Source organism: Lactuca saligna, chromosome 4 (assembly GCF_052625555.1).
Source record: "Lactuca saligna cultivar CGN05327 chromosome 4, ASM5262555v1, whole genome shotgun sequence".
In the NCBI taxonomy this organism is placed as follows: domain Eukaryota; kingdom Viridiplantae; phylum Streptophyta; class Magnoliopsida; order Asterales; family Asteraceae; genus Lactuca; species Lactuca saligna.
Window position 1 is genome coordinate 74,577,814 of NC_136420.1, and position 14,017 is coordinate 74,591,830.

At 37.6% G+C, this 14,017-nt stretch overlaps 1 protein-coding gene across 1 annotated transcript; it reads right to left on the bottom strand.

Moving 5' to 3' along the window:
* Nucleotides 1–220: 220 nt before the first annotated feature.
* Nucleotides 221–1,114, bottom strand: LOC145039761 (uncharacterized). Its single transcript, XM_078987775.1, has 3 exons — nt 965–1,114; nt 820–873; nt 221–556 (listed from the first exon to the last, which is right to left on the bottom strand). Exons 1-3 carry the CDS (start codon nt 1,112–1,114, stop codon nt 221–223), a joined length of 540 nt encoding a protein of 179 aa, XP_078843901.1.
* Between the last annotated feature and the right edge of the window lie 12,903 nt (nt 1,115–14,017).

Genomic DNA, 14,017 nt, shown 5'->3' on the forward strand with positions numbered 1-14,017 from the left:
TGTGATGTGTTTCATGTTTTTGAATTTCCAAAACTCTAGAGAAGTATGCTGGGCTGCCAACTTGTATCACTGCAGGTGGATTAAGTATATCGTTCCCGCTATATGAACATATAGCCATACGCTCTTCTTCTATTATCATGTTATGTAATATAACACAAGTTGTCAACACCGTTGTTAGCTTTGCCCTATCCCATGTTCGTGTCGGATGCTTGATTATGGGTCACCTTTGTTTTAGGACTCCAAACGCTTGTTCCACGTCCTTCCGTGCAGATTCCTGTGATAACTTAACCAATTTTCGTTTTTCATCGGTTGGAAATGAATACGACTTGACAAATGTAGCATACCCTGCAACATATGACATGTCTGGTGCTTTACCCTGCAAAATATTGTTAAATAACGGAGACGCTTGAAGCACATTCATGTCATTTTTGGACCCCGCCATACTAAAGAATGCATGCCAAAACCATAGGTCATGTGAAACAACCGCCTCCAATATAACATTCGGGACCCCATGATCTCGCGTGAATTGACCACGCCATACATTGAGACAATTTGCCTACTCCCAATGTGTACAATCAATACTACCAAGCATTCCTGGAAAACCATATTTAGCTTGATGCGCGACATATAACTGCTTGACATCACTTTTAGTCAGATGTCGCAAGTATATGTCACGGTAAAGTTCTATAACATACTCACAGAAAAGATATGTACACTCTCGACCTGTCCTCTTAGACATTTTTAGATACTCATCTGATGCGTCTGCCAACTGTCTAAGAGTAGCCGTACATTTTTTTATTGTAGTAAAACCACATTTACCTCTAGCATCCTATCGTAATTGGAAAATCTCATAATTACATTCCAAGTCTCTAGCTATACGTAAAAATAAATTTCTACTAATACAAAAACGATCTTCGAATTTCGTTAGGTCGTATAAACTATCAGGGGCAAAATAATCACGCACCAAAAGTTTTTGTGCCACCTCTCGATCCCAGTTGATCCATTTTCTATGCATCTTCTCACAGTAGGAACTTTCGCCTCTCTCATGAATCAAGTCTTGTGCCACAAACAATAGAGTGTACAAAACCAACTTGTCATCAGAACCGCTATCCATTTTTTGTTAAATGTGTGTTTGATTTGAGAGAATATTTGTGTAAAAATGGATGTATATATAGAGAGACATTAAGAGTGGTAGGTGTAATAATTAATTAATTTTTTATGTCGTATGCAAGCCAACAGTCAAAAAGGAAATAAGCCAAACAATTCTCGCGTCTTGTCCCGTCTCCAGCTCCACGTCATAGTCAACCCACCGGAAGGTGGGAAGGTGTTCACACGTGAAGGGAGCTGACACGTCAGCTCCCACGTGTCTCTTTGCCCTCCACTCTTGATATCCTTATGGCGATATTTGCTTGAAATCAAACACTCCAAACCAGGAAAGTGGGTCTTCTTCGGTGATTTCAATGCTGTCATACAACCGGAGGAGCGAGTAAATTCTGCATTCTATCCAGCTAATGCATCGACGTTTAACTCTTTCATTCAAGATGCAGAATTACATGATTCCAACATGGGCGGCGAGAAATACACATACATGACTAGAGTAGACGCTAAACTAAACAACTTGATCGATTTCTTGCTTGTGTTGACTTCCTTGAGGCCTTTTCGTCACTGGTAATCACTATCCACTAACGTGATCTCTCCGACGATTGTCCGATCACTATGATCCCGTGTGCATCTGATTACGGGCCCCCACCTTTCAAACTCTTTATTTCCTGAATGCTAAAAGATGGTTTTGAAACTACTGTCAAAGATGCTTGGATTAATTTTGTTGGTTTCGGTGAACCAAACACGTATCTTGGCGTGAAATTGAAATATCTTAAGGAGGAGGTTAAGAAGTGGAAAAAAACATAGAAAAGATAGAGAAGCAAGATATCACTATTTTAGATTATATTTATATAGGTCATACATGCTCTAAATTAACTAGGATATTTGAATTGCATTGTTTGAAACATATCATAGATAGGGGTGAGCATGGACGGGGTTGGGTCGGCTTTGGGGTAAAGCCGAACCCAACTCATGTATTTCAGTTTCTGGGTTTTAGAACCCGTCGGGTTCGGTTTTAGGTTGGTTTTGGTTTTTGGGTTCTTGGGTCGGTTTCATCGGTTTTTGGGTTCAACCCATGGGTTGATGGGTTTTCGGTTAAACCTGTGGGTTTTGGGTTGTAACCCATTTTTCAGCAAATCTTTATAACTTAAAAATGAAAAAATTTAGCAACCTAGATTAAAGAAACTAAAAGAACCATTTCAACACCAACATAACATCAAAAGTATGTTGCTAAAAGTTTAGAATAACCAAGTTTAAAAACAACTAAGTTTAACAAGTTCGTAGAAGCAAAAACAAGTAGCAAATAACCATGTAATAATTTCGGTTTCACTAAAACAACACCACAAGGTAGAAGCCATATATTTGGTGTAATTTAGTAGCAAAATCCACCACCTTTTGCATTTGACGTATATTACCCTTGACATAGAAAGTCAAATTATAGCAAATCAATAAAAAACATGTAATAATATCGGGTTGGTTCGACTTCAAACCTAACGGATTAGGTTGGTTTGAGGTACTAAATCCGAACCCAAAACCCATTTTTCGGTGTTTAAAAATTTAAACCCAAACCCGATGGTTTGGGTTCGGTTTCGGTTTCTCGGTTTCGGGTTTGTCGGTTTTTGGGTTCGGTTTGCTCACCCCTAATCATAGAGCTGGTGGATCTGCGATTTTTAACATCCATCAACAAATTAATTCTCACTCAAAATGGTCTAGTGTCTGAGTACTTTAATAAACTTGATGCTTTGTGGAAATTAAGAGTTTGATGGCCTTACTAATCTTACCGAATATACGTGTGAGGCTTTCACTAGACTTAATGATCATTTAAAACTGATTAAACTAATGTTTTGTCCGTCCCAAAATTATAGTCCATATTTTCTTTTTGGTTTGTCCCAAAATACTCTTTCATTATTACTTAACCAACTAAGAATTTAATGAAACATTAAATATAAAGTAAGGATAAAACAGTAATTTATTGAATAAAGTTAGTGGTAATTAATGTTTTGTTATTATGTATGTTTTTTTTGTTTGTGACAATAATTTTGAAATGCAAGAAGTACAATTTATTAATAGGTTACATGATTCTTCCAATCAAGTTAAAAGTCGGAACCTCTTCACAATATTAAATCAGTCTTTGCTTTGCTTTGGTGTCTAGGAGGAGTCTTCTAAAAAATTGGTTCTATGTCCATTAATAGCAATAATGCTAAAACTTAATCCTTAGCTTTTAACAGTAGAATTAATGACCACATAAAAAATAAGAATATGAATAGGAATGGTAATCTTCGATGTAAGAATTGTGGTTTAAAGGGATATTCTATACAAAAATGTTTCAAACTGATTGGATATCTTAAAATTTTAAACCAACAAATGAATCATCTAATCATATTAATTTTAATAGAATCTTTTTCTAGAAGTAGTGTCAAGAGTAATAAGTCTAGCCAGCCTATACATACATCTACAAAAAAATTGGACCGAGAATGCAACAATGAGACAAACCCATCAACAATTTCAACAATTACCCATGAACAATTTCTGTAATTTAGTCTTGATTAAAATACAAAAGAGTTAAGTTAATCTCTATCTTGTGGATGTTGGAGATTGAATCTTATTAGTCTTTTCTTCGCATATTAATATAGGTCTCTTGTTTTTTCTTATATAAAAACATCGGAATATATTATTTTCAAAATATCAACATATGAAAATTCTATATACAACGAGAGAGGAATTGAAATAGCAACGGAGTGTATTTCGATTGATAATTGATTATATAAACTAAAATTTACAATGTCTATTTATCATGCGTAGGAGTTGGATTTTATGGTCTCTGTGTGTGTTTATTTTTAACTTATAGTATTAAATAAACTAACATAAACTTTATATAGCAATCATTTATCAAAGAAAATTTATTATGATGATTTATTTTAGATTTGATTAAGCAAAACCCTATTATAGTTTACGAATTAAAAATGGATTAAAATTGTGTACAAATTATCAAATAAATTGATATTACGAAAAAGTAATTAAATCATATCAAGTACTACTCGGACGGATTGATTTGATGGCTGGGTGTAATTTTCAATAATCTTACGTTCTAATAAAATCATGCTAGCTCTAATTAAGCTCATGAATCGCATGTTTCAAAAACAAAAGATATACCAAACGAATAATCCGCATCATATGAGTAGATAGAAAAAGTTTGAAACATAAACATGGAAATGGAAATCAACATTCAAAAAGAAATGAACACACTAAAGCTTATTCAAAGGATGAATCGGTTTCATCCCAACAAAACCATACCACCAAGTTCAGCTCCATTTTAATCCCCATTGTTCCCACACAATGACATACATCCTTCAGCTCCAAACCAAGCTCCAATGGCAGTCCCAACACCTTGCATCCATGCTCCAATGATGGTCCCAACACCTTGAATCCATGCTCCAATGGTAGTCCAAGCAACTTGTATCCATGCTTTCAGCTTATCTCCACATCGGTCTGTGAATAGAACCACATTCATACAACCATATATGATCCCTACAACGATAGATCCAGCCAAAGTAAGACGTTGTCCAACAGTGCTCTTCTTTTGGTTGTGGTTGTGGCAGAAGGATAGAAATATGAAACCCGCCACAGCTATGTTCAACGCCGACCACCATAGAAGGTTCCTGAATCTTACAAGCCATACTAGAGATCTAGGACTTTTCTTCAGAATGAAGATGGAAGCTTCGACCGCTAGGATGCTTACTCCTTCCAGAAGGGTCGTCACGTTGCAGATCAGATAAATGGTGTACAACCAATCTGAGGTGTCGCCATCGCCATTCATTTCCGCTTTATAACATAGTGTCACGGGATGACTCTTACGACTAGTCTATCTTGTGTGCCACTTAGTTTTTCTTCGACTAAGTCAGGCTACTTCAACGATCTTTAATGTATTAACGAAATCAGAAAGCAAGAGACTAACACTTCAAGAATACAAAGAGTGCTTGTATTATAAGAACTCAAGAGATTACGACTTCTCGATGGTCTCTACAAATGAGAACTCCTTCGTATTTATATGGACATTACACCTCCTCATAGGAAGTTTCAAGGTCTCGTATATTCTCGACTATTCTATAGTGTTCAATCAATATCTACATTATCTTTACAAGACTCCATATTATGATACACTATTCTATAATGTTCTAGATATTTCTAGGATGTTATGATATTATCTAAGTTATTCTTGCATGATCTAGCATTTTCTAGATTGTTCTTGGCTTTTCCGAGTGATCCTAATTTCGTCTAGTGTCCTCTTAAATATTTTAGAGACTCCTCATGTATTCTTTATTGTTCTAACATTTTCTACACAGTACCGAAGACTTCCAGAAACTTTTTCCGTGACATCCTCCCCCACTCAAACCCTTCACGTCCTCGTCAAGTCTTTTATACATATGTTTCGATCTTTTCACGAAGCTTCTTCGTGTCTTTTCGTTTTCTTCAAAGTATCTCTTCGAGTAAGGCGTGCTTTTATTTCTCAAGGTACCTTAATCCTACTTCTTTTCTCAACCTCGTAAAATCTTGAGTAAATCTTCAAGTGGGATATGGATCCCTATTCCTTTGAATGTGCCTCGTTTACTCGAACTTCCCTTTTTGGCTTCATATTATCCTTGATCTTATTACTCTGGTGATAACACATTTGCATACTTCCTTCTCTCTCGGGGCCTTTATGAAATTTCATAGTTGAAAGGGTTCGAGCTTTTGTCTTACTTCTTTCTAAGGGAATGATATAGATCGTTGATCCGTTGGTTATATGCATGGTGCTGTCTCTTTCGAATGACCAAGGGCGTACCTTATCTAGGAAGTCCATTCCTAGTACCATGAGATAATCGTCCAACGAAACCACTATCAAGTAGATGGTTCCTTCCCATTCTGCAATCTTCATGGGTATTCCACGAGAAACTCCAAGGATTGGATTAGATGGAGAGTTGACAACCTTCAACCGACCTAACTCCTTTATATAATGAATACCCAACTTCTTGGCTTCCTCCTCTGTGATGAAACTATGTGTTGCTCCGGAATCTACTAGTGACTTAGTGTTCCTTGCATTTACTTTGGCTTCGATGAACATGAGACTCCCTCCTTTATTTTCTTCCCTTTTTGATGATTTTCTCTCATCCTTCGATATTAAGTTTAGAAAATGCATTGAGCTTATGTGTGCTTCGTCTTCTTCTTCTTGCAACACCATTGCATAGAAGGTCTTTCTCTTTAGGTGATCTTGGATCAAGTGAGGACCATCACATAGGTAACACTTGATCTCCTCCCATTATCCTTTTTTATTTCTTTCTTCTATTTCTTTTCCCTTCGAATTCGAATGTTGGGGTGCGTCTTGCTTTGCTTGTGGTTCTAGTGTTGATTGATCTCATGCACTAGTTTTCTTAACCGTGGTTTCTCTTCAAAATTCCATTAGATCTTCTGCCACGGTGATAGCTTCGTCAATATCTCTAACATTTCTCCTCTTCATCTCATTATAAACCCAAGATTGTAGTCCATCCATGAAATAGAAAAGTTTGTCTTTCTCCTGCATATCGGATAAGTATAGCATCAAGTTTGTGAACTCAACTATGTAGTCTCGGATGGATCCATTATGCTTTAGCGCATGAAGTTTCTTCATCGCTATGGTTCAACATTGTGTGGGTAGAGTTGTCTCTTAAGTTGCGTCTTCAATTCTTCCCATGTGTCTATGGTGTATAATCCTTTTTCAATGTGACCAGGCTTCCTTTGCCACCATAGGGATGCACTCTCGAATAGATAATGGACAGCTGTATCTACCTTCATTTTTGTCGTCCTTCACTTGACTAGCATTGAAGTAGCATTCCATCGACCAAAAGAATTCGTCAATTTCTTTAGAGTCGGGTTTACCTCCATACTTCAATGGTTTGGGTGCTTCTGTGTGCGGCAATGTTTTCTTCATGACTCCTCCGACTATTGCTCCCATGCATAATTTTACTAGCTTCTAATGTGACTACCTTCTCATGGAACACATTTCACAAGGTGTTGATTAGTACAAGGGCTTCTTCCATGATGACATTGATGGAGTCCTTCCACTGAAGGATCTCATCGACGTTCCTCTTCACCTTTGTAAGCTTGTTTTCTAAGCTCGCGAAGGCATCTACCGATTGGTCCCTCTTCTTCGACTTCCTTCCCTTCTCCTCGACTAGAGGGGGAATGTTTACGACTTCACTTGCTTATTCCATCGTTTATAGTCTCTTGCTTGCTTGAACGTGTCTCTAATACCACGTGTCACGGGATGACTCTCACGACTAGTCTATCTCGTGTGCCACTTAGTTTTTCTTCAACTAAGTCAAGCTACTTCAACGATCTTAAATGTATTAACGAAATTGGAAAGCAAGATACTAAGGCCCCGTTTTATACACATCTTTTCAGGTCCAAACAGATCTTTCTGGCTGAATGGACCGGAAAGACTGTTTGATTTGCATAAAAAATGGTCTTTCCCGGTATGATATGTTTTTCCGAAAAAGCCCCAAAATCATATCTTTCTGACTGAATGGGTTGGAAAGACAATTATGCTCCAAATTCCGCCTCTTTCTTTCGTTCTCATTTTATTAATGGTTTTAAATAAATTTTTAAAATTGATTTTTTATTGAATTATTACTTTTTTAATGTATTATTTTATATTAAGAAATATTATTTTAATATATAATATTTATGTATTAATAAATATTATTTTATTGGATTATTAATTTCTTTTAAATAATTCTATTTTTAATTTTCTTTTTATGGATTAATCTTTTTATTGGATTATTATATATTCATAAATATTATTTTTTAACATATAATATTTATATATTAATAAATATTAATTTCTTTTAGTTAATTTTTAAATTCATTTTATTGGATTAGTTCTTTTTTTTGGACAACACTACCACCATCCTAATTTATTTTAAAAAAATTCATCCATCCCACCACTGTCGGACATAAACCGGGTCATTTTTCATCATTCAGCACAGTCAGTCAGATATACAATTAAACAACATGGTTTCTTTCCCAATTATAAAACTTTCTCAGACAACACTTTACCAGACAACACTTTTCCAAACAGAAACTATCAAACAGGACCTAACACTTCAAGAATACAAAGAGTGCTTGTATTATAAGAACTCAATAGATTACGACGACTTCTTGATGGTCTCTGCATATAAGGCCTCCTTTCTATTTATAAGGACATTACACCTCCTTATGAGAAGTTTCTAGGTCCCGTATATTCTCGACTATTCTAGAGTGTTCTATCAATATCTACATTATCTTTACAAGACTCCATATTATGATACACTATTCTATAATGTTCTAGATATCTCTAGGATGTTATGATATTACCTAAGTTATTCTTGCATGATCTAACATTTTCTAGATTGTTCTTGAGTCTTCCGAGTCATTCTAGTTTTGTCTAGTGTCCTCTTAATTATTTCAGAGACTCCTCGTGTATTCTTTATTGTTCCAACATTTTCTACACGGTCCCGGAGACTTCTAGAAACTTTATCTGTGACAGTAGGTTGTAGTCGCTGATGGTCCACAGCTCCGAGTGACTGGGTATTTTTAATTTGGTTGCCGTCTGTCACTAGAATTGGCTGAGGTGGGTGCATGCTTCATTTCGAACTTGTGTTTGTGTGGTTACTACTTCACTGTGAGGTGTCAATGGATGCTTGTTCGGCCAACAAACCCGAGAAAAACCGCCATGGCTGCCAACCATGGTGGCTGCTACCGCTATTTCTTTTCTGCCACCCTTAACCACCATGTATGGGTGGCTGGGAGTGTGTGTGTTGTGTGAGTGAGAGTATATTGTATGGGTTTTTCGGTATTATGTTGTATGTACGATTTCTTTAGCCGGAATTTGCGAGAACAACCATCACCACCACCATGAGGTGGTGGCTGCCACCACCTACCACCACTGGCCACCACAAGGGTGGTTGTGTGTGTTTAATTTTGATTATTTCATTGTAAAATTTTAAGAGGCTAGAGTAATGAAAAGGAAACTCTTAACCACCATCGTTATGTAGTGGCTGCCGCCACTAACCGCCGTGGTGGGTGGCGGTGTGCTTTTGCTTGCGCATAGTTGATTTTTGGATGCTTGGACAAAAAATAGACTAGAAACCCTAATGGGCCTAGTGAAACTCTCATGGGCCCAATGAAGCCCTAATTGACCTAAAAGCCCAAACATGTGACTAATGGGCCTAGTGAAACCCTAATGAGCATAATGAACACTAATTGATCAAAAGATCTAGCTATTGGACCTATTGGGCTAAGATGGGGTTGGAAACCCTAATTAGGGTTTAGAAAATCCTAATTTTGGATATATTGGCCTTGGACTTATCGGGACCCACATTTGGGCCATTGGAATGGAATTGTATACTAATCCCAATCACACCATATGATTTATTTAGAAGAGTGATGGACTTAATGGATTAAGTCCTTAATGGGTTAAGTGTTTCACACTTAACCCTAATTATCATTTTATGTGAAACCCTAATTTCACTTGGACTTTGAGTTGGGCCTTCTTATTGGGCCTTGGTGATTGGGATAATAATGGACCATCCAAGAGCAAGCAAATGGACTAGAACATTTAGATAGGCTTTAGGGTAAGGCCCATATGTAAGGGTTTGGGCCCAATTTGGAAAGTTAGGTCATATATGGGCTATAGTGAGTCATTAGAATGTCAAATGTTGGACTGGACTAAATGGTTGGGCCTTTGATCAAGACCATGTAATGGTTTGGTCCCAATTTGGAAAATTGGGCCATAGTTGGGCCTTGGTTCATTATTAGACTTTTGGGCCTTGAGCTTGAATGGGGGTAAACCAGTCTTTTACTCCAAGCATGGACTTATGGGTATATGTGTTGGAACCTAGTTTTTTAATTGGGTGTTATTTTGATGATTAACAGATTTGGGAATCTGTCATCCAACAGCTAGGGTTTTGTAAGCAGGACTTCAGCTGTGTGAGGCGAGTTTTCCTCTAGTAGGAATGGGTCTAAGGCACCAATGCTGGCCCGTTTAAGTAGTTGAGTATATCGGGGTGAGCCCGATTCTGGGGTTAGCCCAATGCAGTTTATATGTTTTCGGACTTTGGTCTGATGCCGGGCCGGTCCCGAGAAGTAGTTATGTATGCTTGATTTCTTTGTGATTCATGCATGGTTATGTTATGTATTATGTGTTCCAGACTCCTGTCTGATTCCGGGCAAGCCCAATGAAGTATATGAGATTATGTTATATGTTATGTGTTAAGTGTTCCGGGGTAATCCCGATGCTTGGCCAAGCCCGATGTATGTTAGCGATTATGTATTTCGGGGCAAGCCCAATGTATGCTAGTTTATGTGTTATATGTTGTTTGTTCCAGGCTTCAGTCCGATGCCGGGGTAAGCCTAATGCAGATTATGCGATTATATTATGTATGTGTCGTTAGTAAGCCCGATGCCAGGGTGAGCCTGATGTCCGATGCAGTCGGATGCCAGGGTGAGCCCGATACGGGGTAGGAGTCCGATGTCGGGTAAAATGATGCTGGGATTAGTCCCGATGCAGTTGGGCGTAGTCCCAGAGTTATGTTATTTGTTATATGCTAAGTGTATGGTATGTGGTAGTTTGGGGGAGCTCACTAAGCTTCGTGGTTACAGTTTCAAATTGGTTTTAGGTACTTCAACTAGCAAGGGTAAGGTCTCGGGTTGATGGCATGACACACACCATAGTTTTTCCTAGACTGGGAGTTTACTCTGATATTTTATATGAGACTGTGATATGTTTAAATATTTTATGAGATTTTGAGATACATGTTTTATGATTTCATACTATAGTGATGATATTTATGTTTGTTAAATGATTTTGAAAATGAAAATTTTGGCCTGTATTTTTGGGATGTTTCACTACATCAACTTTGTTGTGGACATTTTGTGTTATTGAAACCTTCCTAAACTCAAAATCGAGTGTCTATGTAATCATCTTCTGTGGAGGTAGCTTGTTGCTAGAGCAGAGCTTTCCAATAAATTTCATGATGAAGTGAGTGGCTAGAAGTTGGTCTTTGTTGTCATCGTTACGACAGTCAGTCACAAGCAAGCTTTCACATAGTGTCAACATGATGTATACTCCACCTTCTAATTTGGCGTGTAACGCTCCTTTCAGGTGACCCGTAAGGATTCTACTGTATGCCTCTCAAATGTTTCCTAAAGGGTAAATCAATGATTTTGTTTTTGAGTTATCCTAATTTGAACATATTAGTTCAAGAAATTACATAAAACATCTGCAGGGGGTATCTGTTTGTGAAGGTGAGGCGGAGATGAGACCCTCTTTTTCATTTCCAATGCACTGACTCCTCCCCTAAAACATTAGTTGCAGCATAAACATGATGTTTAGATTCATCGACTCCACCTACTCTTTCTGTCTCACCATCCACTAGATCGACCCAAACAGATCTTTCCATATGTTATAATCCTAGTAGTGCACATGGTATACCGTTAATATCACATGAACTTCAAGATTGAAATCTCCCCTTTATCGTTGAGAATAGAAGCTCCGCCTCAAACAATGTCGCCTATCCTTAGGAAGAGAACATCTTTACTATCGTCGGTCTTCCTCTTTTTAAATCCTTAGTCGTTGTAACGTTGTGTGTTGCGGTGGACTTGGTGATAGCTGAAGAAGAGATTTTGGAGTAGCGTATGGAGAAGCAGGCGAAGATATTACATGTCATTATTGGTTTCCTATCCAGTGATAAGACTGTGATCATTTTTTTTTGGGTTTTTTAGTTATTCGAATAACGAAAAATCTTGAAAACGGGTAAGGTGGTAGGAATTTCTTTGTTTTCTTAGTAAATCATACTAACCTTGGCTAACAACAAAGCTGATGTGGCTTATGAAATCTGTTATATTAGGTGGCAATGACCAAAAAAAAAAACAGCTGGACATCCACTTTATGCCTCCATAAAGCAAAAATAAAAATAAAAAATGGGACTGATTAAACCAATTCCTAAAACTTCGTAGGACTAGAATGTAATTTCCCCTATTTAATAATTAATATTTGATGGTGTTAAGTCCATTAGCATGACCTATACAAAACATCGAGACTACTTGGTAGCACAACACGCCAACATTGTTGGACAACACATCATGATAGCATTGCTAGGCAACCTTGCCTCACAACAAACTCTAGCCCTTGGTTAGCTTGGTCTGTAAAAAAGGGACTAATTTCTTTCTTCTTTCTACCTTTCTTTCCCATAATGACTAGGAACGGGCAAATCAAAATTTTCACTTCGAATTTCGGACCTTAACATCCTGTTGCTCATGGTGTTTCACGATCAGTATTGGAAATGAACAAAGAAGTGGTGGAACATGCAAAACCACATATTGAATCAGCCCAAAACTCGACCTAACTGCCCTTGAATTACCCATATAAATAGAACATCACCTTGTCCATGAGGAGGATCCTCTATCCTCATACATGATCCATCACTAAGCATACTCCCTCATTACACCAAAATGGTTCTCCCTGGCTAAGAGAAACCATCTCATCTAATATACCAATCTAACTAGATCCTCAAAGCCTGCACCTGGGACACAGTCCTTGGGGCAGTTCTAATCATTCAGTTCTCTGATGGCAGTTCGGGATCTCATCCTGGACTCACTAACAGCACCACTCTAGATCTATGTTATGATTTGAATCCAAGAACATATGATCCTAATACATTTTACATCCTTTGGCACCATTAGTGGAACCTCGAGCGAAACAACCCTTGTTGCCCAGGTTTTTAACCTCACCATACAAATGATCTCTATAGATTCGTTCTTCATACTTTAGCTCTTCAAATATCTCTATATATCTGTTATTCAGAATTTCATCTTCCCAAAAGACCTCTACATATCTTTTACTTCAAATGTTTTATTTCCTAAAACCTATCTCTAACAATTTCATCCAAAATAACATTATGATATCAACAAGTATATGGGTGTGATTCTTGGTTTCTATATCTTAAATTTTGTGCTCCCACCTCTATACATGGTTCCCTTATTTTCTAAACTGGATGTATGATATGAGATAATTTCAGATGTATACATCGGCTAGCAAAAAAGAAAAATATGAGTCATGCACTATAAGTGTTAGGTTGTCATACAACCGATCGCTGGCGAAAATGTATGGACGTGCGACGTCATCATGGGTTACAATCATTTGCATAAACAAAACAATACAAAAATGAGATGAGGGAGCACTACTCGGAGTTGATTCCCGATGCAGCAGACTTCGAAGATGAAGTATATGACAAGTGGGAGAGAACTGTAATGCATGGTTCCTGATATGCATTTAATTATAATTTATTCACTTTTTTAGAGCAACCCGATGAGTTGGGAGCCCCAAACTTGTCAAGTAGAAACAAGAATTGACACGGGATTTTACGTCACCTACTCGACGAGTTAAGAGCCTCAACTCGACGAGTAGGGCTTCCAGGATGAAATCCTAATTTCGGGGTTTTGTACCCTATTTAAGCATCCTAATCCCCGCTTGTTGGCCTCATTTCCAACCTCCAAGTCCCAAATCCTAGATTCAGAAAACCTAATGTATTTGTGAGCTTTTGAGCCATTATTAAGTGAATCTTGGTGTGTTTTGAAGCTTCTGAAGGAAGGAGAAGCTTAGGGATTCAAGAAGAATCTAGTAGACCGAGAGACTCCATTTCATTCTCATTATTTTCTAGTAATCAAGTCTCAAACTTGCTTAGTAACTTCTTAGATCTCTTTATTATCACTTTATTAGGTTTTTGTTCCAAGAATCTTGATCTTTGGGATATGGACGTCGCAAGTGAGTAAACCTTCAGAACTAGAATCATGGAGGGCTTTCATGGCATAAAGGTGCAAAGTATATGGCCATTGAAGCCCCATGCAAGCCATATGGTGGAAT